Genomic DNA, 23,654 nt, shown 5'->3' with positions numbered 1-23,654 from the left:
AACCATACTTATTAAATGTACATCAAAAATGTGATGTGTGCTAGGGTAGTTTGGGAGCCTCTTTGTTTTGCCTCGTTGGTTTGTTTTGGAGCACTTGTGGCAATATGAGACTGTACCCGTAAGAATAGCAGGGACACACTGCTGTCTGCAATAGTCTGGAGCAAATACAGAGTTGGGAGAGTTACCTCTATATCCAGTGAAGAGGTCACTATTGAATATTTTTCATTTCTAATGAGGATGTTGAACTGAAGTACTTAAGCTGTGGGGCGTTTATGCAAGAGCTTCTGGTTATTGTTTGTTGAAAAGATCTGTTAATGAAGTGAAAGTGAAGTTGCTTTCTGTTGTGGATAGCACTGGAAACCTAATGTAAAGGTTGTATGGGAAATTTATTTTCGAAGGCTTGTAGACAATAATTCTGCAGGAATATTAGCTTTTCTCTGTGTGTGGTTGTTTTGCCTCCCCCCAACATAGATGTATATTAAATGCAGCTGAGACTAGCTAAGAAGGTCTAGTAAGACTGAACAATTTAGGTCACAGTTTCTTGAATCACTTGTACCTGCTACAGAAGGAGCTTATTCAGGTGCGTAAGAGAAATGTCCTGAACTGCTTTCAAGTGACACTTCACTCCTCTGTGTGCTTCTGTGCCAAAGCCATTCTAGTTTGTTCTAGAGAACTGGTGCAAGATGAGAAAACATAGCTGCAATAACTTGAGGAAATAGTGTGGACATCATAGAGAACAAGGTGACTTTTTCCCCTGTTTTAAAGAGCGGACTACTGGAATTAAGTAGAAGTCCAATTACTAACAAATTACTCATTTTCAATCCCGTGCAATTTAGCTTTTTGGTCTCACTTGCTGTTAAGCTGATAGATTCAAATATCCTGCTTGAAGTAGCCTGATTGTTTTTTTTTTTTAAATCCTGCTTTAGCAGGAGACTATTTCTGTCCTTGGTAGTTTAATTCCCTGTTCTGCAAGATTGGTTTGTATGAGTAGTTCCACTGACTCCCAGAGGACTCCGCGTTCAAGCTCCTCAGCATTGGCACAGATGCATAAACCAGCTTCTAGTTTATGCTAATTTACAACTCTGGCTTATTTTTGTCTCCAACCTTTCAGGGTGTAAATGTAGCAGTTCCAGACTTGCAGTTTTTGTAGCCCAAGCGTCACTGTGTGTGCCTAATGTTAAACTGAAGTTATTTTAAAGTAAGTGTTATGTCTGTAGTAGCCAACACAGTCATTACTGAATGCTAAAAACGTTTTATATTCTGCAGTGCCGGTCATTACCTATTAAAATTCTGTGTTGAATATTCTTCAGACAAAAAAATTAACTGAGCAATTGTTTAGTCATTTACTTTGAGAAATATTTTACAATATTGATTTTCATGTTCTGCCTAAAATAGGGGTTGCAACATTTTTATACTTTCTTTGGAGCTGAGACTGGAGGGACTTTTGGAGCCATGTATTCCTTGTGATATCCTAAGGAAGAAATAAATTGCACCGTGTTTTTACTTGATGTCTTAAGCCCTTTTAGCACTTCTGTTGGCCTTCTTGATGTAATTTGGCATCTTGTAAGTTATACAGTCACTGGATAAAATGGCAGAATAAGTTTTTAAAAGTTTTAATCCAGTTATTGCATTTGACATGTCTGTTTGTTTTTCCTGATAGGTGCAGGCAAAACACCGACTTTAGGAGGAGGATTCCACGCCAATTTGGGAAAGGAGTCACGAGCACAGACTCTACAGAATGGTACTTGCAAGCTGTGATCTTGTTGATATGACCTTTTTTTTTAATTAATGTGGTTGATTACAATTAATTTTGAGTTTTGAATGTGACCTCAAAACCTTGGCAGGCCACTCATTAGTCAGTTGATAAGCGTACCTAGTGCTGATTTTACATTGTGCTCTCATTTGGTCGTTACACCTGATTTATGAGGTTGGGTAGCTGACCGACAAAGGGTAATGGCACCTGACAATACTACCGTAGTTTAAAAGGGCTTTTTCAAGGTTGAAATGCCCACTGTACCTTTTTATTATCTGTTAACCTGTTGTGGCTTTTTATTTTATAATTTTTCAGGGTTTTTCAAAATGCTCTATGCATGTTTAAATATCAATTGTTCAAATGTTTTTACGTTTATGCATTGTGTAAGATAATGCATATATTTATGCACGCTCCGTAGTAATCATGTGCTTAATATGGGACTGTGAACAGAGAGAGGAAAAATGAAAAAAAAAATAAGGTCCAGAGAATATTTAAATAAATGTTCTCATTACATGCTCTACATTTTAATTGATATGTACATAATCTACACTCTTAAAAGAGAATGAATAATAACCGTGAGTGTTAATTCCAGAAACAGAATAGTCTTCCAGTTTCAATTGCTGTTACTCATATCGATGGACAGGAGTTGTCATTTTTTGGATAGTTAAGACTCTCGTCTCATGACTCTTGGAGGTGACAGCTGATGGACTGTCATATCAAAGACTGAGAAGCTGACATGTAATTAACCAAGGGATGTTGATGGGTTTTACTGATATGGTGCTCATTTGGGGGGATGTTTTAAATAAAGATATTTTACTCAATTAAAGTTTTACACTTGCGAATCGAGCACAGAAAATCTTGACTGATAATATTTCTGCATGGGTATACAAAGGATAAGACTGACCTGATATTATAGGTATAGAAAGGGTAAGATTGATCTGTTATTGAAATATAGCCAGATTGCTTTACTTGGTATTATTCAGCTGACTTATATATGGATTGTTTTATATACAGAATGTTTTATTCAGCTGTTTGTACTGAACAGCATCGAGCCCTCCTTGTTTGGCAGAGTAAAGCTTGCACTTCATGTGGGCGAGTTACTATCTTACAAGTTTTTAAAAACGCCTATATAAAGTGTAACCTGTATGAGGAGTGGAATAAAACCGTTAGAACACCTTTTATAGTTACTGAAGTTTGTCTTTGGATGAGGCCACTTTAATCAGAACTGTAATTTTGCACAGATATTTTAAAAATAAATTGGCTTGTTGTGCACAAGGTCTGCCCGGTTCCTTGTCTTTTAGTTGTAGAGGAGTGACATGCTGAGGGGAGAAAATGCTATCATCTTGCTTTTTGGAGTGTTTTTATCCTTCAAAAACCCTTTTGGTTCTACTCGACAGTAATCACAATTAAAGACAGTGTAGGCATTTTTCTGGAGTATAAATATGGTTTCTTTCTTGGATGAGTGTTTCCTGGGGAATATGCCTGAGCATCCTCCTTCCCCACAGCTTTTGTGTGTACTGGACTCATGGGACCCCCCCAATCATACACAATGGTTCTGACTTTGCTTAAAGTCTATCAGCATCATATAAAATAAATTATAGTTGCTTGAAATGAAATTATCCCCCAAACAGTTCTGAAACAGGCAAACAATTTGTCTTTGTACCTATACCTGTCTGAGGCTCTTTATGGGTTTTCTTCTCCTTTTTGTGGCTATCCTTTATATGGAAAAGACTGTTTGGTCTTTGATTTCTGTAGCCAACCTGCATTTGTCATGCTGCCAGTCTGTCTCTGGGAAAGTTCTTTTCAAGGAGCTAAGTGATGTTCTTGCTCAGTCCCAGGCGTGACGACAGCAGCTGATATTTCAGGTAGAGCAATTGATGTTTGAAAGACTTTTCTTTCTGCTGCTGTATAATGAGCTAGTTGTCTGCTGCATTTAATCACGCTTTCAGCTTCACGTAGTTTTTAATTGCAAATTGAGCTATGGCAGTGAACTTACGAGATCTGGCACTGTCACTGTGTGCCCATGATCGTGGCACTTTTTTTTTTGTGAAACCATGTTAATATCCATTGTGTTTGGACTTGAAAATGTAGCAAAGTAAGTGAAATTACTGTATGTATTTTAAAGAAAATTATGAGGTTGTTCATTGAGTGAAACTGAAGGGCACTGCTTGTTGACTGTATGAAAAATGAGCAGTTTTCCTTGGAGTGCTATGCTGTCTGATCAGAAAAAATCCTGGGCTACTTATTTATTTGCTTGGACTACTCAGTTTCCATTTCTGTAGCTCACAGAGCTGCAGATGATGTGCTGGGATGAGCACCCTCTGGGATGCTGGTGCAGTGCAGCTCCTGAGGCCCGCGCTGCGCCTCCCCCACGGCTCTTACGTCAAGGCTTCCCGCAGCCTTCAGTAGTGCCAACACGCGTTTTTCTCCCGCGTGATGCTCTGTACGGGCTCTTGCTGAAAGGAAGAACCAGACTGTGGGAAGCGGGGATGCGCGGCGGAGCCCAGATTGCTCTGGAGATGGTCCCGGGGGTGCCGGGGGAGCGGGTGTGTGTGTGGTCTGGGTGCGCTGGCCGCCTTCGCACGGCGCTTGCCAGCAACCTGCCGGCTTGATGTGATGCGGGGAAAAGTCCAGGGACTTGCTGCTGTTTGAAAAACAACTACGTCCCCCTGCTTTCCCTTCCCTCCCCCTCGTAGTTTGGGCCAAATTCTTCCTCGCTGTAATGTCTGGCTGTTCAGGGAGGTGAGAGGGAGATGGTCTGGGCTCACTGGCTCTGATTTAATCACTAGCAAAGCAGCCAGGACTGGCTGAATGTAAGATGCTGCTCCTTTTTGAGGCTTGTAATGAAAGGATGTTTAGAGTTAGTTTTTCATTGGAATACCTAACATAATACTTCTACAATATTTTTTCCCCATCCATTCTAAAGTGAAAAAATACAGAAGTAAAATATTCCAGCTGCTCACCAGTTCTGGATTCTTCTACAAAATCATTGTTTTATGCATTGCTGTTTATCTATCTATCTGATCTAAACAAAGCCATGGGCAAACCTTGAAGGTTTTATAGTTTCTAGGTTTGTGTGAGAATGTCTAATACACAGAACTAGTTTCTGTTATCTCACATGCTTTTGCTGTATGTTTCCTCGCTATTTATAATGGGGTGGTGCTTGGCAGACTCTGCCTTTCTTTGCTGAACTTGCTGATGTTTGTGGGTGTTTGTTTGGGAACCGGCTGCTTATAAAACCCGGGGTCTTGTTTACACTTCTTAAAATATTTATGCAGGAAAGACCTAATACTGTTGTATTTGTCCATAATCAGTTTGATTTTCAGTGTGCAGCGCTGTGCTAACTGAGCATGCTAAGCTCCACAAGTTCAGCAATCTCAGGACCACAAAATGCTTTATCTCTGTTTATATAGAGCTCATTTTTGTAGTAAAAACCTGCACATCTGTGAGATGATGTGAAGAGATGCTTCAACTTTGTTTTAAGGGATTTGACAAAATAGCCAAACAGTACTGTTTTTTCAAGAAACAGGAATTATGGATAACCTACTAGTTCAGAGAGGAGACCCTTTGACAAGACTTCTGCTGTTGTCTGAGCCTCTTCAGATTGGTACAGTGTTGCCCAACTTTAATGGTTGCTTACAGGGCTGAAATGCAGAGTTCTGTGTCTTTAAATATCATTTTACAGCTCTGTGCTGCATTATACACTCTCTCTAAATAGCTGGTTTATTCTTGTTTCCTTGCAGGCAGTCTGTTCTCACTGTATCCGTGTCATAGTTACAAGGGAGTTGTTCTTGACTTGGAGCTCTGATACTTTCAATAGTCTTCAGTGGCCAAAAAGAAAGGGGAGAGGGGAAGGAAGGTCAATGGCATGATTATAAACTGAAAGCTTCAGTTGCAGATATTCATATGTGGTTTAAACTAAGTTTGAAGATTGCAGCTGCATCTAGCTTAATCCAATTTCTGAAGTGTTATACTGTGTTTTTAATAATTTCTTAAAATGAATGTGTGTTTTTCCCTCCGTCCTTCTAAATACTCAAACATAGCTAACAGTATTTTAATTCTAAAAGGCCAGGCGTTTCTGAAGATATTCTCTAATGCATTTTTGACTGTTTACATTTAAACTATTTGCTTAATTCTTTGACCTTTGTTGTCATTACTAATTTCATAGCTGGTTTATTACAAGGGATTGTGGAGGGTTCTACTTCCTGCCAGAACTGTACAGTGTGAATTAGACCAGAATGATATATTCTACATGTGAAGAATCGAAGTATCCAAAGAACAGGAACAGAAAACACACCTTTATTTAACAAAACTAAAATGATAAGGGAGGAGAATATAGTGGAATCCTAGAATAATTTAGATTGGAGGGGACCTCCGAAGGTCCACAGTCGAAGTGGTGGCTTTAAATTGCGTTTAAGCTGCTCAGGGCCTAGTGCAGCTGAGCTTTGGGTATCCCTGAGGAGGGATCTGATACAGTCTCTTTGGACAGCCTGTTCTCTGATGCTTGATCAACATCACTGTGAAGATTTTTTTTCCTTCTATCTAGTCAGAACTTATTTTGAAGAAATGTGACTTTTGCCTCTTGTTTTTATGCTGTACATCTCTGTCCGTTCTGCCTCCATCTTCTTTATAACCTCCCACTGAGCAGCTGAAGACACCAATGAGACCTCCCCCTCAGCTTCCAATTCTTAAAACTGAGCAGCCTCATGCCATGTGCTCCAGTCTCTTAAACATCTCAGCAGCCAGACTTGCTCCAATATGTCAAGGCCTTTTCTTGTGCAGTGGAGTCCTGAACTGGACAAAATACTTTAAATATAATCTTGCAACTGCTGATCAGGGCATAATAATCAGTTCCCTTGACATGCTGGCTGCAGTCTGAATCACGCAGCTCTAGGATGCAGTTAAGCTTTCATCACTGCAGGTAGGTGCTGCTGAGTCATGTTCATCTTTTTGTCCATGAGGAATCTGGATCATTTTCTGCAAAGCTTCTCCCTAGCCAGACAGTCCCCAGCCTGTATTGTCCTGCAGTTCATCTGTCCCAGGCATGAAAAAAAAAATGCATTTAGAATACAACAGAATAATTTTAGTTGTAAGAGACCCCCAGGATCATAGAGTCCAACTGTAACCTAACCTAACCTAACTCTGTCACTAAACCACGTCCCTAAGAACCTCATCTAAACACCTTTTAAACCCCTCCAGGGATGGTGACTCCACCACTTCCCTGGGCAGCCTATTCTAAGGAAGTGGTGGATTTGCCTTGTTGAACTTCACGAGGTTTCTGTAAGCTCATTTCTACAGCGTTTTAAGATTCCTCTGAATAGCAGCTCTGGCCATCAGTGCATGGACCACTCTTCCAATGTGGTGATGTCTGCAGGTTGGCGAAGGGTCCCTCCTGTTCCATTGTACATGTCAATGAAGGTATTAAACCATACTGACCTCAGTATCAATCCCACTCATAACTCTGGTTGGAGTGCTGGCTGCCTTTGAACCCAGCCCATTTTTCACAGAGCTTGCAGTGCAGCTGTCTAATCTGTATCTCCTCAATTTGGCTGACAGGGTATTGAGGGAGAATGATGAATTGGGCTGAGGGAAGAATCACAGAATGTCAGAGATTGGAAGGGACCTCGAAAGATCATCCAGGCCAATCCCCCTGCCGGAGCAGGAACACCCAGATGAGGTTCCACAGGAAGGTGTCCAGGCGGGTTTGAATGTCTGCAGAGAAGAAGACTCCACAACCTCCCCGGGCAGCCTGGTCCAGGCTCTGTCACCCTCATTGTGAAGAAGTTTCCTTCCGTATTGAAGTGGTTACTGTTTTTACTGCATTCAGGCACCATATGACCTCATTAAACGTGTGCTGGCAGTTCCTGGTCATCGTCTTACCTTTTGTGTGTATGGAAATGATTTCCAGGTAGATTTGTTCCATAGCCTTCCAAAGGGCTGAGGGGAGGCTGACTCACCTCTTGTGTCCTACTTCCTCCTCTGGAAGAAAAGTCTGACACTTACTGACTTCTAATCATGGAGAACCAACCCCGATTCCTACAGCTTTTTAAAGATGGCAAAAATGCCTCTTTTCCCAGTTCCCTTAGCATCTGCAGATGCATCCATCCGGTCCAGTTGAATTGTGTATGTAGATTTTACTAAGTAAGCTCTTGTTTAGTCTTCCTGTGCCACGGGTAATTCTTCATTTCTTCCAGACTCATGAGACCTGAAAACTGATTTACCATGAAAGACCAAAGAGGCTCATGAGCTGCCACACGCCCCACTTGCTCAATTTACGTGCACATCCATATGGAATGTCACTGTGCTTTAGGGAGATTGTACCTGAAGACTGACCAATCCCCCTGGCTCCTTTGCCCTTCATGGCGGTACCTCAAGGGGTCCTGCTTACCACTTCTCTGAACAAACTGATGCCTGCCCTCTGAAATCTGAGGTTGTCACTGTGCTACCCATCTTCCTCACGCCCATCACGATCTTAAACTTTATCATGTCCAGGTTGCTGTACTTCACGTTCTCCATGACTTCTTCCTTTCTAGATAATGGTAGGTGCTTCTCCTGATCGTTCCTGACATGCTCTAGAAGTCCACTGTGGGCTTGTGCCCCACGATGGTTCCCTTCCAGCAGGTGCTGGAGTGGTTACAGTTCACCATGAGAACCAGGACATCTTCCTGTTGTCTAAAGAAGGCTTCGTCTTCAAGATCAGGTGGTCTGTAGCAGGTGCTCATGACAGTGTTTCCCTTGGCCTTACCTCTCATCCAGACCCATTAACTCTTTATTGGCCTGTCACTTGTGTTTCAGCAGACTTACACATTCAGGCTGTTTCTTTGTGTAAATTGAGTCCCCTGTCACCTGCCCTGTTTGTCCTGTGGAGCTTGTAACCATCCATCTCATGACTCCAGTCATGTGAGCTGCTCCACCATGGATCTGTCACCCCCTGGTGAATTTGCAGTTTTGCAGCTCTGCGTAGACTTTGAATTCTTCAGATTGTTTCCTTTGCTGGATGAAACCTTTTCTTTGACTCCTTCCCCTGTGTCAACTCCTGTCTTCAATTTCCATAATGAAACTTCTAGTCTAGTCCCTCTGCTATTTTCTTGTCCTTGTTTCATTTCTGTTGGAAAGATTAGGATTAGCTTCTATCCCATCTCCACCTTCAGTTAGTACCCCATCGTGTTTTCTCTTGTTGTCTTTTAAACTAACCATTGCTTGTAGTTCTCCTTTTCTGGGTTTGTCTTTTATCCTCCTAATTTTTTTTACTCACCAAAGATTTGAAAGACTTCCTCTAGCCTGGCCCAGAGCATCGCTTCAGCTTTACCCTCTGTGATCTGTTTACTGCCTTGTCCTTTGTGAGTCCTTTGTATCATTAACAACTTTGTCTCATTCATTTCCTTCATCTTTGCATTTGAATTGATTTTCACCATCTCTCTTTGAAGGAGGGTAAGGGGCATCTTCCCCTTTTCTTTTGGGATTGTCTGATGATCTTACATGTTTTTTGTGAGTGGGTGGTTTGGTGGGTGTTTGGTTTTTTTGTGTGTGTGTGTGTGGTTTCTTATTATTTTATTTTTTTTGTTATTGTCTCAAGTGTAGCCTTTTCCTTTGGTAAGCTTCTTCGTTCTCAACATACCTCTTCCATCTAGTCCCGTGTTATGACTTGAGCTAGGGTGGGATTGAGCTGGCCAAGTCTAGATGTCTGTGAGCTCATCCTGAGCTCCTTTCAGGGTCTCTACAGAGAGGCAGACAGATTTAGCGTGTGATTAATTTAATCTGAGAGGAAGTCAAATGACTCATTCTCTTAAGTGTCTGTTTCTCTTCACTCACTGAAAGGAAGTCTAGATTGACTAAACTCAGATGCTCATCTGTGAAGATAAGGTTGATGAATCCTCTGCGTTTGTGTCTGCAGTTTGTGTGTCTCCTTGTTGACACAGACTTAACATGGCCAAAACTGAACCTACTGAATTGCATCCTACCGCTCTGCCCTTTTGCATGTTAACAACTTCAAGCTTCCTCCCTTTGAGGCTGCTCACAGCTTTGCCTCCCCCTCTCTTGTAGATCCATCGTCTCCAGTGTCTGCTAAAACAGTATCTGCTTGAGTCTCAGTATGTATGAGCTTTCCTGGTCCTCTGCTTTGATGCAGGCTCTGGTGAGTCACAGAAGCACAGGCTGCAGCTCAGATGCTGCAGTCCCTGGTGCCTGACCTTCAGGGTATCTCAATAACTTGCACATCTTTACTGGAAATTTGGTTTTCAGGATTTGCAGGCAACTTCACTAATCAGCAAAGATGAGACAGAAAAACCACTTAAAGAAAAACACACAAAAATACCTCAGAGGCAGAAAGCCCACTCTTTAGCCAGCATAAGTTATTCCAGGAATTTGGATAAAAACATCAGAAAAAATGTTTTTCCCTGCCTGTTTCCCTATTACTCTTGGGGACCCATGGAGTTTGATTCAGAGGCATCTAAGGAAGCTGAAATCCTTCTGGTACTTTGGTTTCTCCTCCAGCACATGGAGAATCTCTGTTCTCAGATGGCTGATGAGACCCTCTGCTTCATGATCTCCAGTCACCTTTGTAAAAAGACCAGTTAAGTTCATCAACTGATCTGGGACAACCTCTTGATTATGCATTGATTCACTAGTTTCTACTTGAGTTCAGATTTGAAAATTTTTATTGTCTTAAGCCTTGGGCATCCTTGTGTTTTGATAGGGAATGATGAATAAAGGACCTGTCTGAGAGATACTTTTGATGCATTGCTTGTCCTTAGAGTGACAGTATCAGGGGAAAAGGTGCTTTGTCTCCTTTAATGAGATCTGTTATGTTTCTAATGAAGAGGGTCTGTGATCCTGTAAGTAAAGAGCAGAGGATCTGCTGGAGGTAATATAACAGTAGGATTTTGCCGTGAGGCTTTTGGACATCTTACAACTTTGAGCACAGTGTCCCACCTGGTTGAAGCACGTAAGTCAAGCTTTGCTAGTCTTCCGTATTCTGTTCCTGTGTTTTCTTAACCAAAAGAGGGAAAAAAATAGAAAAGGGACTTCTGATATTCCTTGGAGGCATTGATTCCGTTGTGGACTCAGGACGATCCCTGTTATTACTTTTAATATTGAAGATTCTTCTTGAAGTTGAAAAAATAAAGGAAAAAATTGAAGTCTTAATCAAATGAGTTAACAGATGACTTATGTTGTCTTAACTAACAACAAAAAATATTTGCGTGTTCAGCTGCTTTGAATTGGCCTGTTTGTGACTCTGGAGTTAAAAGCGTCTTTCATGATTCCTTTGCTCTGTCTCCTCTGGTGTCTGTGCTCTGTCTCTTAGTTTATTAGTTGGCTGTGGGCAGGAAAACTGTTGTGCCAGGGAAACACAAATCTCTGCTTCGTTCTGACAAACAGAAGAAGAAATGTGTTCTAAAATCCTGCATGCTTGTGAAAATTCTTGCTTAGATATAAAAGTTTTGGCCTCTCGTATCTTAAAATTTCTCACTGTTAACTGTGAGAATTTTCGTGCGACGTAGAGTAGGACAATATATATCACATTTGTGGAATTCACTGACAAAGATTTATCTCCCTACAGCCTCGTGTAGGTAATTGGAACCTGTCATTTCTCTTGAGAGCAATCCTTTACTTAAAGACAGTTTACCTAGCGGGCTAATGTTTTTTAAAGCATTAGCTTTTTATAGCACCATTCACAAGGAGATGAACTTGGATATTAATAGGTCTATCTTCCTTCTTGTATGGTGTGGCAGAAAATAGGCAACTGCCTCTCTCCTCCTTCCTCCCCCTCTAGTAGTGTCTAAAATTCTGTGCTAGTAGTCTACCTCTTTGAACAAACTACTGAATTAAACTATTTTAGCTTTGGGAGGTGGTTATACAAGCTTAAAATATACTTCAGGTAACACAGCCTTGGTTTAAGTTTCATGTAACTGCTGCTCCTCTCTTTTTTGATAATGAAAGATAACTATGCCACTTCTTACGTTTGAATGTTTAAAAGACAGTCCTATACCATAGTTTTGAAGTGTTTGTGTCATTTAACAGGCACTATGGTTCAAAACCTGAGAGGGAGAATGTTGTTGCTTTTTAATGCTGTGTTCTCTGATAGCACCTTGTTTCCCTTTTCATGTGTTGAAGGTGCCTTTTTGTTTTGCTCTATGAAATAAATTGAAGAGCTGGTGATACGACAGTGCAGGGAAGCATTTCCTAAGCCTGAGGGTCTGCAAGTGTGATTTACTGGTGGAGCTATTGCAGTTTTCTTGGAAGATGGCTTTTCTCCAATAATGGCCACAGCATTGAACTTCTGGACGCTCTGTAGCAGGGCTGTCAAACTCATTTTCACCGAGGACCACGTCAGCCTCGCAGTTGCCTTCAAAGGGCTGAAAGTGATTTTAGGACTGTATAAATGTAGGAGTGGTTAAATTTATACAGTCCTAAAATTATATTTGGCCCTTTGAAGGCAACTGCGAGGCTGACGTCGCCCCTGGTGAAAATGAGTTTGACAGCCCTGCTCTATAGGATTAACAATTAACAGAGAAAATTCAGTGCCTATGTACACTGTTTCTATAGGGAAGACTATGATTTATTTGCTTGTGTTCTTACAGAGACGTTTGTACTCGTTTCACCTGCACTTTGCAGCTGGACACAGGTGTGATCCCAAGCTGCTTCCATCTTGCTGTGGGTGCTGGTCTTGGAGGAACCAGCGTCCTCCTGGTGCTGTGGGATGCAGGTGGCACCAGCTCAAGTGTCCCTGTGAAGGGATTTGCAGGCACGTTGTATTCCTGTTGTAGGGCTGTGACACACCTGCCCAGGCACATCTGGTACGGTATCTCGCAGGCATCAGCGGTGGCTGAGGGAGCTGTGTCAGAGCAGTGCACGCAGTGATGCTCCTCCACAACGTTATCACCTCGTTCCTTGTGCAGAAGGTCATGTGTGGCTTTGATCATCCTCGTTGCCTTCCCAGTTGTGCGATGTGTCCTCCTAGATGTACGAGCACTGCTGTTGTGTACACTATTGGAAAGTCACTCAGGCAAAGACTTTGGCTCCTGTTCAATGCCATTGCTATGTAAGCCTTCCTCAAGTAAATACCATACACTGGTGGAAGACCCAAACGTAACTGTAGGGGTTAGAAACTACAGGGCTCTGTACCAGCTACAAAATGTGTGTTTAAGTGGGAAGGTCCTATGTCCAAGACAGCCCCACTGGTACATGCATCAGCAGACTGACCTATGTCAGCCTCCTGTTTAAAAAAAAATAAAAAGAAATGAACAAAATACTCAGAAAAGCAAACCCTGGTCCCAACTTCAACCAAACAACTCTGCACACACGTCCCAGTTATTTTTGACCCGGATGATTTGCCATGCTCCCGGTAGGTACTTGTGTCAACCCAGCGAGCTGACGTGCTGTGCTGTGCTTTGCTGTGTGCAGGTGGGAACGCAGTGTTGTTTAAAGGGTGGGGAAATTCTCCAGGTTGTGTTGCCATCAGAGGCCGTTGTCTTGCAGAACAGCAGCTCTGGAGTCCGGTTCCATGATCAGCATCTCTAACAGCCAGCCCAGTTTGATCCCTGACTGTCCCATCCCTCAGCTGCCCTCTCCCACTCGCCCCTTCCAAACGTGCTGAGCCTTAGCTTGGGCAATGCGTCTGTTTACTGGAGCAGCGAAAAGACTTGGGTTTCACAAGCAAAATTAAAAAAGAACCAACCCTGTTTTTTATTTTCGTATTTCCCTTTGATCATTCCACTCCTCCGCACGCCACCACAGAACAGAGGAGGCAACGGGTGCCGTAGAGACGAACGGGAGCCTCCTAAACCCACTTTGCAGCAGGAGGGGCTGAACGCAGGACCACGTTGTGAGCTTCTCTCTCAAGTTTTATGTTGGTTTTTTTTTTTTTAAAGATATATTTATAACCCACTGTCCTGTTACGTTCAGTCCTGCACAGTCAGAGTGAAGGAAGGTGTTTTCTGTTCTTTTGGCTTGACTTAATACGAGTGGGAAGCTTTTTAGCGATGTTGTGTTCATTGACTGCTGCCGGCAGATGGATGCTCTCTCTGCTTGAAGTGCCTCAGGCCTTTATATCTTCCGCTTGCTCCCCCTCCCTCCGCCCAGCACACACCCTGGAGTGCGCAGGCTGTGCTAATTTAGTCGCAACTTGAAAAGGAATGATGAAGAAGAAATGCTCAACTCTAATAGAATTCTTGTCGCCTGTGATGTCTTTAGGGAGTACTTTTTCATTTCAGGATCCCTGAGGATTTTTCCAGCAATGTGTATTAGATGTTCTGTGATGCTTCACTGGAACAGCAGTAAAATTCTTAATTCATTAGGACCAAAAAGCTAATTGTGTTTATATATTAATCAATTCAGAATATGCAGCATTCATGGGATCTAGGTTGATTTTTTTCAAGTGATTTTAATAACCTAGGCTTGACTGTTTCTAATTCTGAGGTGGCCTTTCCATTTATATGAACTATAAACCAAACCTTTAAACAAACAGTTCATTAACTTAGTGTGTTAAGACATTTGAACCAATTTATGAATTTTACTGAGCTGGCTCTTGCTATGTCAAGAGCTTTCCCCACTTACTGGTAGAAGTTGACTGATGTTAGTGCTGAGGAGTTTGATTTATTTATTATTATTTCTTTTTAACAGAATCAGAAAATGTTCCTGTTTACTGCTACAAATTGCATGTATTTTTAACTGAAAAAATTAAAAACTGTACACAACCAGAATTAAAGTCTGTTCTTCTGTGCTATGCCTTATCTTAGTGGATGCCTGAAATATACTGTACAGCTAAGATCACCAGGTGGTGCTGTTACACACTGCTTAAAACACTTTCTGAAAATAAGTTTAGAATCTGCCAGTGTCATAGTTACTCAACTGTAATTTCATGGGAGGAGTGGTGAGAAAGAGAATTTCTTTCTTTAAAGTAGAGCTTTCCCTGGAAATTTTGGGTTTGCTCTTCTGCTGTGATACCTGCTAGGCGTGGAATTTCCCACACATAGTTTATGACCATCTCTGCCGTAAAAATGGTATATGGGCTAATTCAGGAGGTTGAATGCAGTAGCCTGTGTGATTCCTTCTTGGGTGATGGGTTCATGAAATCTTGCAGTGAGTAATGAGGGAGGATAACATGTGGGTACTGCATGTTTTAATCGAAGGTAGAAGGATGAAGAGTGATGTCTCCTCGTAAGCTGAACATGACTTGTTTGCTGAATGACATTTGATTTAACCTTGTGAGTTTTGAAGGGCAAATAAACCCAGCCTGCTGTGGGAGGATGCTCCTTACAAAAATAATCCAGGCTCCTAATACATGGCTTTTTTAATGTCTTCATTAAATGCAATGCTCTTCTTCTCACTTAAAAAAAGTCTTTAGATCATACGTATAAAATAAAGTCATTTTCCCCCTCTACAGTTGTACAGTAATGAGAGTGGTAAAGAAAGTTGTTTTTTTCCTAAGGCTTTGCAGAGCTGGCTGTTTATGGATAAACCATTGAATGGAAAATTATGAATTTAAAGTTGCAGACTATTCCTTTAGATGAAGATTTTTTTTCTCTTTGTATGCAAATACTTGAATAATTTTGGATAATAACAACAACTAAGTACTAGTCCTAGACTAAACTTAAGCACCGTCAATGGTGTAGATAGAAATGAAGGAAGTATGATTGCGGGAGGGTGGAAGAGTTATCAAATGCACTATTGCCGTCATTTTAGACTTCCTACATCAAGAATGTAACACTCGAAAAGTGAATTGAATTGTTTCCTACATAGTCATTTTTTAACTTTGTTTTCTAATAGAAATTATAAGCAAATGATTAAGTAGAGGCAGAAGTACGGTGCGGTCTCCTCTAACCCAGGCTCCAGCTTGGGTAAGGAGTTGGGTTCAGCATGTTTAAACCTGGTTTTGAGCTGTGCTGTTTAGATCTACTCTGCACATCAGCAGGAGCTGTGTTTGCTTGGCATTACCATTTGGGATCCCAAATGTGTACCTAGAAATCTAGCTTTAATCACCTAGATTTAAAACCTTCATGCTCTTAGAACAAAACCATCCCAAACAAACACAGCATAAAATACCTGAAAAGGTAATTGATTGCTTAGCTGTTTTAAGTCAGTACAGAGGATTCCTGCGTTGTCAACCCAAAGAGGCTTATCTTAAGTTTGAACAACAGAAAAGTCAAACATGGATCTTTCTTCAAAGAAGGGTCATTAGCACTGAATGCAGCCAAACAAGTGGCTAATTATATTCAAATATGTGATTCCCTAAGAAATTGTATTATGCTAATGAGCATATAAATTATTTTTTAATAAAATCAATTAGGAACGGGACTTTTATAAGAAAGCCATATATTCTTCCTGTATGTGCTGTAAAACCACCCAGTTGATTAGTAGTGCTTTTGGGCAATATATTATGAAATGCATAATATGAAGAAAGCAGTTTAGGATCATAGTTCCAGTTTCTGGGGGTATACACAGAGTTGGACTCATGTACAAGAATTAGACACACATGTTTTTCTATATGGTTGTCATTAGAGAGAGTGTATATAATAGTATTTACGTTGTACCTTAGATATGCTATTTGATTGCTTTTATAAAGCAATATTGAGGGAAAGCATTCCATGTACTTTTTCAGTAGGGATCATGAACTTAGTATGACTACAGAGGGAGCTGTATAAAGTTCAGTAGTTTGCACTTTGCTTTGTAGTCCATTTAGGATGAATTTCTGCAAAGGGCTTGTTCTCCAGACACTGGTTGTTAGATCTGTTCTGAGGGAGTTTTTGGTAGCAGTACAGAACATACTGAACCTGAAGGTCACTTGTTTCCTATCCTTGCAAGGTTAATGTATAAGATGCAGCCATATTTGATTTTCTTCCTTTTTAGAAAGCATCACATTAGCGTGCCTTAAAGTGTGATATAAACACTTCAGAGTCTCCAGGCTTACTCTCATGGGTAGCTCGGGTGCTAAAACACAGGTGTTCATCCGTAGCAGTCATCCTGGGACTCATTTTCAGGGTTTTGCAGAACCACTTGCTACAGAAAGCCATTTCCAGCCCCTTGGGGCATGTGTGCATGTACATGCAAGTTTATACAGATGCACAGGAATTCTTTTTTATATGGGAAAAGACACTTTTGTGTATCAGGTTGGGAGCTTGGTGTTATTGCTCATGGAACATGTATACTGCATGTTCTGAGGGAGTACATGGACAGACGTGAACTTCTCCTTCCCAACTCTCTGTAGCATCTTCAATGAATCAGAGGAGTTGCATGCTACTGATGAATTGCTTTCAAGGCTGCTGCCACTGTATTTCTTGCCAGTGCCAGTCTCATGTCTCTCCCTTGCTCTGGCTGATGCCTGCAGAAAACTGGCTGCTTTTTTGGGTTTTTTCCCCTTGGTTTGTGGCTCAGCACAAAATCTGAAGAGCCCTTGGAGCTGGTACAGGGGGTGGTGGTGGGATAGATGTGGGATGTTGGATTTCCCCTTTCAACTGTGTCTGGTAACTTCATCCTCTGGTATTTTACCTAATTTGTTATAAAAGAAGAAAGTAGATTTCTTCTAATCACTAAAAGATTAGGAAAATGCTCTTACAAAATTAAAATGATGAGAAGTACAGCCCCTGCTGCTCCAGTTGTACCTAATCTTCAGGCTGAGGGTTTTGTGCGTTCTCTCCTGTCCCTTACCCTAGGTTTGCTGTGGAGTGAAGAGAGGAAAGCAGACTTTATATGAAAAAGCAGTAAATCAGTAGTAGCTCTTAGTTTATCATTCACTCATTTCTAACTACCAACCTCCATTTTAAATGTGAGATGAATCTTCAGTATTTGCTAATCCAAATTCATCCCCATTTCCGAAGGTGAGCGCAGCTATCTTCCTATTGTCAGCAAATTGGCCTCTGTAAATGAGGGAGATTATAGAAGGCTTGCATTATTATTCTGAGCCTCATGCGGCTTGCCAAATCCAAGCAGGTGTATGTTTGGTTACTTCCCTGGCTGTGAAAGCTCCAGGAGCTCAGGGAAATAGCTAGAAATAAAATTATTGAATGTCAGCTGAAATCTTGTAAGTGATTTCATGGCAGTAATAATGTGGGTAAATAGCTTTGCAAATACAGTCCCTTTCCACCTGAAAAAAATATATATTTCTATATCCAAAAGCTATTTTTTTTGGGGACGGGTGGGAGGTGGGGAAATAATCTGAAACTTTTAGCTGCGTGAAATCTTTGTTTTTAAGCTTAAATACAAGGAAAACAATTTACAAGCTTGCTTAGCGATACTGTGGGAAAATGTGTATCTCGAGACAATTCAAAATCATCTCAAAGTAGATTTAGAAACTATGGTTCCTAACATGCACTAGAAAAAAAACCCCACTGCTTTTGATGCAAGCTGAATCAGTCCTTGAGCGTGTCAAGAAAGAACACCACTTTTCAAGTGATTTTTGGAACAAATCCAGGGTGCTTGTGAGGTGACGTTTGTTGTCTGAGTGGTCTGTGTTGTTCCAGCTGGCCCTATACTAAAAGTTAACTCTTGCTTGCTGCCAGCTTCTTTCTCAAGAGCAAACGGGTGTCTGGAGCTCTGGTGAAAATAAAATTGTTCGACATCCTGTGGATCATAAACATACTTCTGTCTCTTTCCATTCTTTGTCTGTGGTGAGTCTACTCTATATTGATGGCTGATGGTCTCTTCAGGGATAGTTTGCAGCTTAATTTCAGATCCTGGAGAACCAGGAACAGGCATGCTGTTATTTCTGAAGGATTACAGTGATGCTCACATATTCTTTTTGCCATTGACTAGACAGTTTTCCTACTGTAGGTGTGGGTAGTTTTGTTTTCCCCCTCTGCTCTTTACTTTTTACCTGACATATCCAATGAATTACATTCTAAGATCGTTGCAGTAATTGATACCAACTTTAATAAGAAAAAGTAACGTGATGTTCATCAAGGTCTTTGACAGAGAGAAATGAAGCTTTGAGGTTATTTTGGATTTCTGACAAACGCTGGTTTGCTGTGCCAGGAAAGTCAAGTTATGGGCTTACAGTGACACCAAGTATTAAATACCAAATATAATCCTAAGAAAACATCAGCAGGAGATAAAGATGAGCATGAGGGAGTTCAAGTGGTGGCATGGAAACAAAAATGAAGTTCTTCAAAGAGTATGTTTGGAGTGATTTGACTGCGAGGGCCACCTGCCTCCGTGGTTCAACGTGGAGAATCATGGGCGGTTTTCTGTCTCCGCTCGCTATTAAGCTAAGGAGAAGGATCCTGATGACAGATACCCGTTCCTGATTTAGCCTGTGGAAAGCATAAAAGGGAGACAACACAGTAACAGCCACTTGGAACAAAATGCTGTTGAAGTTTGAGTGCTGTGATTTCAAAACGGTAAGAGGCACAGTTACCAGAAGCTAAAACCACAGTTGATTTGGGGCCCTCAGAAATGTTGGGTTGTGCCGAGAGCAGCTGCCCATTTCTAGGAGCATGGCTTTCTATAGGAGTTGAATACTTGTGATAATTAAAACTGGATTAAACAAAGTGGCACGTATATTTCTCATTACGTGACAATGTAGTAGAATGGTGCTTGACTGTACAGAAATGTTAAGTGTGTCCTGAAGCTGTAGCTGCCATGGATATGTGCATGTAAGGTCATCTTGCATAAAGCCAAGCAGTATTTCATCTGCCTGTCTGCTTTTCCTAACACTCTAGAGTAAAATACAAAAGATAAGACGGAGGATGGGCCAGATTATAATTGTTTTGTGGAGGAAAAGCGTGGTCCTTGAGGTTGATTGATGTAGCAGTAGAACTTCTGAGACCTTCCGTGAGGAGCAGCTTGTAGCATAAACAGGTCTGAAGCAGGCGGGCAATTGAAGTGTTTGCTTATTCTCGTGGTTCTTAAGAGCCCAGTAAATAGAATTTACTCTATGGACTCTACCAAAGCAATATGTATGTTAAGTTCAAGAGGATGCTGATGTTAAGCGGTTTCTTAGGGTGGCTTCCTTGATTGCAGCTCCACAAAGAGGAAAACAGTAAAAACTCATTTTGGCGTTCATGGCATCTGCCTAATTGCAACTCTGACGCAGGTATATTTTATAGCAAATTCATTTTACAAAAGAGATTTTTCCAAACGCTGTCACTTATCAGGAAACTGCTATGAAGTTGAGACCTATCTGTAGTCAGACTTAGACGTTATTAAATTCAGACAGATCATTTTCACAGCTGGTGTAAGAACCATTTCTGGGGTAGGTTGCAATTGGCTTTCTTGCTTGTGTTGAACATCAGCATCTACTGTGTAGCAGCAGTGACAGTATCAGGGGAGAAGAATCCACATCTCCTTTAATGAGATCCGTTAGGTTGCTGCATAGCAATCATCACATAAATCCACTGATTTCTGTTTAAGTCTTTAGTCAGTGTGTTCTCTGGTAGCGATTTTTCACCATGCCATGTTACCTAGGGGAAAATGAATTAATAATGCATCTCGTCTTGGATATGTATGTTTAATGGATGATCTCATATCCTATCTTGGAGTCCTACTGCACAGAAAGAACCCTGTTGTAATTGATCTTTGAGGTTTAGCACATAAAGAACAGAAAAATGTAATTGTGCTTACCTGGAAGTTTCTTTAGCTGCTGAAGACTGGCACAGTAGAGACGAGTGGATTTTCTAGAAGAACAAAGGAAGTTGCTATCTAAACATTTGGTTATGGACAAAATTTCCAGACTTTGTTGCTTGTTCATGAACAAGTTGAGGTGTGTGTTGGTGGTTTGTTTGTGTTGTTTTTTTTCTTCCTTCCCAAAGTGTTGTTAATACCATATTTAATTTAGGAAAAATCAAATGCAGTGGTGACTGGGAACTTGAGTAGGTGGATCTTTGCTGCTTGGGAAGGAAAGGGTGTGGGGATTTTTCCCCGTTTTGTACAATCAAAATGATTCTGTCATGCAAAGCAGCCTCTCTTAAGCTTTAGAGTTTTGGAAAAGTGTAAGAACTCACTTTAACCTAGTCAGTCATCTTAGCCCATTTTTCTTACACATGTTCATTCCATAGCATGCCTTTTTTCTTGCCTTTTGCCCTTGCTGGGTTCATGTGTTCCAAGCAGTGGGAGTTTCCACCAGTTCCCTTGGGAAACTATTAGGAGGTACAATGAGTTTTGTTCTAAGTTCCTGTTAACATAGTGCTTACATTTTCCTTCAGCTTTACATTATTAGTTCTTAGGCATTAAACCACGCTTCTATCTATTTATGGCTTAAACTTCCATAGTCTTCCAGAAATCTAGTGATCTTCCGCCCTTCTCTTAACAAATCACGTTCGGTAATTTACTGAAGGCTGTAAGTTCAATGTCTAGGTCTTTAAACACCCATCCTCTATCCTCCCGCCGTGTTCTCCATCTTTAATTATAGGGTGATTTGGGTTCCTGAGGAGGGAAGCAAAGTCTAGTGAGAATTCCTGCTTCCCAGAAAAGTTGCTGATGACATCCTCTATGTAAAGAGTAGCTTCATATAGATGGAAGAGATCACATACATACGGATAGATACTATTCAGATACGCCAAATATTTTCTAAGAGGGTCACATTGGCTCTGTAGAAATACAGAGATGGCATTTTAATTTTAATTCTTTACTGGAACAGCCTGTACATCTGACTTATATAAATGTTATTGTTTAAAGAAATATAAGGCTGTTCCTGAAACATGTGCATTTTCTCTTTAAACATAAATTTCCTTTCAACTCCAAGCTGGAGCAGATAGCACAAGAGACGGGCTTGATAAATAGCATCCCTGATTCGCCACATTGTTTAGCTGAGATTTGTGGCAACCTTCACTTATTTTTAGTTTATAAAGGAAGGAAATGCAAAGTTGAGGCTGAAGGGCTGTCTGTAACTTCTTCCATCATTTGTGGGAAGAATACAGATAAAATCATCAGGAGCAGTCGTAGCTCTGGTCTAAATAGGCCTTTTGTCGTGGTGAAGGAGAGGAGCCCCCTCAGATTCACCCTCCTTGCTTGTTATCTGTAGCTGATGGACTCAGCTGCCAGGGACAAACTAAGGGCAGAATTTCATTCTTTAGCTGCAGCCTGAATAAAGATTGATGCTCTCCTACCTAACTGCCAGGTTTCTTATCCTTTCCGTATAAAGGAAGAAGTATTTGACCGTTCTTGTCAGCTTCGTATAAAAACACCTTAAATAAGTATTAACCTAATACATTCTTTCTTGCTTTTGTAATGACTGTGCCTTTCCCAGCTTGATTTCGCTTCTTCTCTCTTTCTGCTTCCATTTTTAGATCATGTTTTATCTCTTATCCCTTTGATATCTTTAATAACTGCTTCTTTTTCTTCACCCCCCTCAGCTACTTCTCTCTGCATCCTTTTTCCCTTGAAGCATTCTCACCGTATTTCATTTCTTTGGAGATCATTTAAGAAATTTGCCAATTAGTTGATTTTAATGAATTTTTCTTTTTGGAATTATTGTGTCATGCATCTTCTTTTGACTGTCATCGGATAAGGTTTGGATGGTGACAAAGTGATTTTTGTTAGTTTTGCATGTAGAATTAGAGGGGAAAGGAAAGAAAGAGGAAAGAACAAAACACCAAACCAAAAACCCACCCAGAACTAGAACCAAAAAGTAGCTTTGGGCTTGCAGACCTTTTTCAGTCCTGGAGAAGAAGCATCAACCATAAGTCAAGTACAAGTCAGAGCGGGTATTTGTCTCTGTCAGGAAGGTCTTTCTTGCCTACACAGTCAGATGATGGAGAGTGGAATAATTTAGCACGAGCAGTTGTATTTTGACAGAACAACTGGTGTGCAGAGGAGCAGGGCTGAGCTCTAGGGGAGGAAAATTGTTGTGCACGTGTCTGAGGACAAGTAAATTCTCAGACATGTTATGAAAGGTGAGTGTTAAAGGTGGACAAGGAAAGTGGGGAAGGTTCAGAGAAATCCAGAGGAGCCTCTTGGCAAGAAAAAGGAAAGGCTGGACTGGCTTTTTTAGCAGGGAAGGTGGAATAAACAATCTTAGTATGCATGACCTTAGCTAATAGTTGCTGCAGTGCAGCTGAGAAGTGACAATTGTTCAGCTGCGGTAACTCAATCACTTCAGCTCCTGGCCCTGTCCCCTTGGTCTCAGGAGTGGTTCTGGCCAGGGGACACCTTCAGCTCCCGCCATCTCCTCGTCCATGCGGAACGTCTCGGCTCCCGGGGCTCCTGCCGCTTCCATGGCGTCTGCGAGATGCTGAAAAATGGCTCCTGTCAGTTTTCACTCTTCTTTGCCTTGCAAAAGCTCTGATCTGCAGGGAAAGCGCTAGAACTTGCTGTCAGCGAGCAGATAACATTGCACTGATTTATATGCTGTTCGCATCTGTAAAGTTTTCCATTGCAGCAATGGGTCCTTTTGTGTTGAGTCTTCATTTTTGTTTTGTTTTAAAGATTCTGATAACTTTTACCAATAGGCAACAGATTTTTTTTTCCTATATTGTGCTGTATTCTTGAGTTTTTCTAGCTGTGTAGGTTGGTGACAGTTGCTTTTTAGTTAAACCGTTTTTGCTTTGTAGGTATGAAACAGGTTCTGATCTCTCCAATAATGCCAGCATTATGGGTTTTTAAAAAATTTTTACAGAGTGATCTTTTCAAAACTGTCAGATTATGTCATGAGTAATTTTTTTCCTTATTTTTTCCTTTTTCTTGTGATTTAGAAGAGAATTTGGATGGCTGGAGGTGGTGCTTGGATCCGCAGTAATGCTATGTGACAGCAGAAATGTTTCATTTCTTGTTGTGACAAGAACAACAATTGGTAATTGATAAGTGTGGGGAAAAAGCTTTACAGGTATATACATATAGAAAAATCTCCAAGAATAACTGTCATTTAAAATGTAATTTAAAAAAAATAAATCACTGTCCAAACAAAACAGAGAAAGATTAAAGCACAGCCTAACTGATGGTGCTTTCAGAAGGAAGCCTTGCATGCTTGAAA

The 23,654-nt window shown here is 41.0% G+C and overlaps 1 protein-coding gene across 1 annotated transcript in view; it reads left to right on the top strand.

Annotated features, from left to right (window-relative positions):
• BRF1 (BRF1 general transcription factor IIIB subunit) overlaps nt 1-23,654 on the top strand; it is a 179,969-nt gene that overhangs the window by 13,240 nt on the left and 143,075 nt on the right. The window contains exon 2 of the mRNA XM_065838810.2: nt 1,661-1,741. Coding sequence (XP_065694882.1) covers nt 1,661-1,741 — 81 coding nt within the window. The remainder of the gene's footprint in view (nt 1-1,660; nt 1,742-23,654) is intronic.

The sequence above is a fragment of the Patagioenas fasciata genome, chromosome 5 (assembly GCF_037038585.1).
Source record: "Patagioenas fasciata isolate bPatFas1 chromosome 5, bPatFas1.hap1, whole genome shotgun sequence".
NCBI classification, from domain to species: Eukaryota; Metazoa; Chordata; class Aves; order Columbiformes; family Columbidae; genus Patagioenas; species Patagioenas fasciata.
This window is presented reverse-complemented; position numbering and strand designations above follow the sequence as displayed.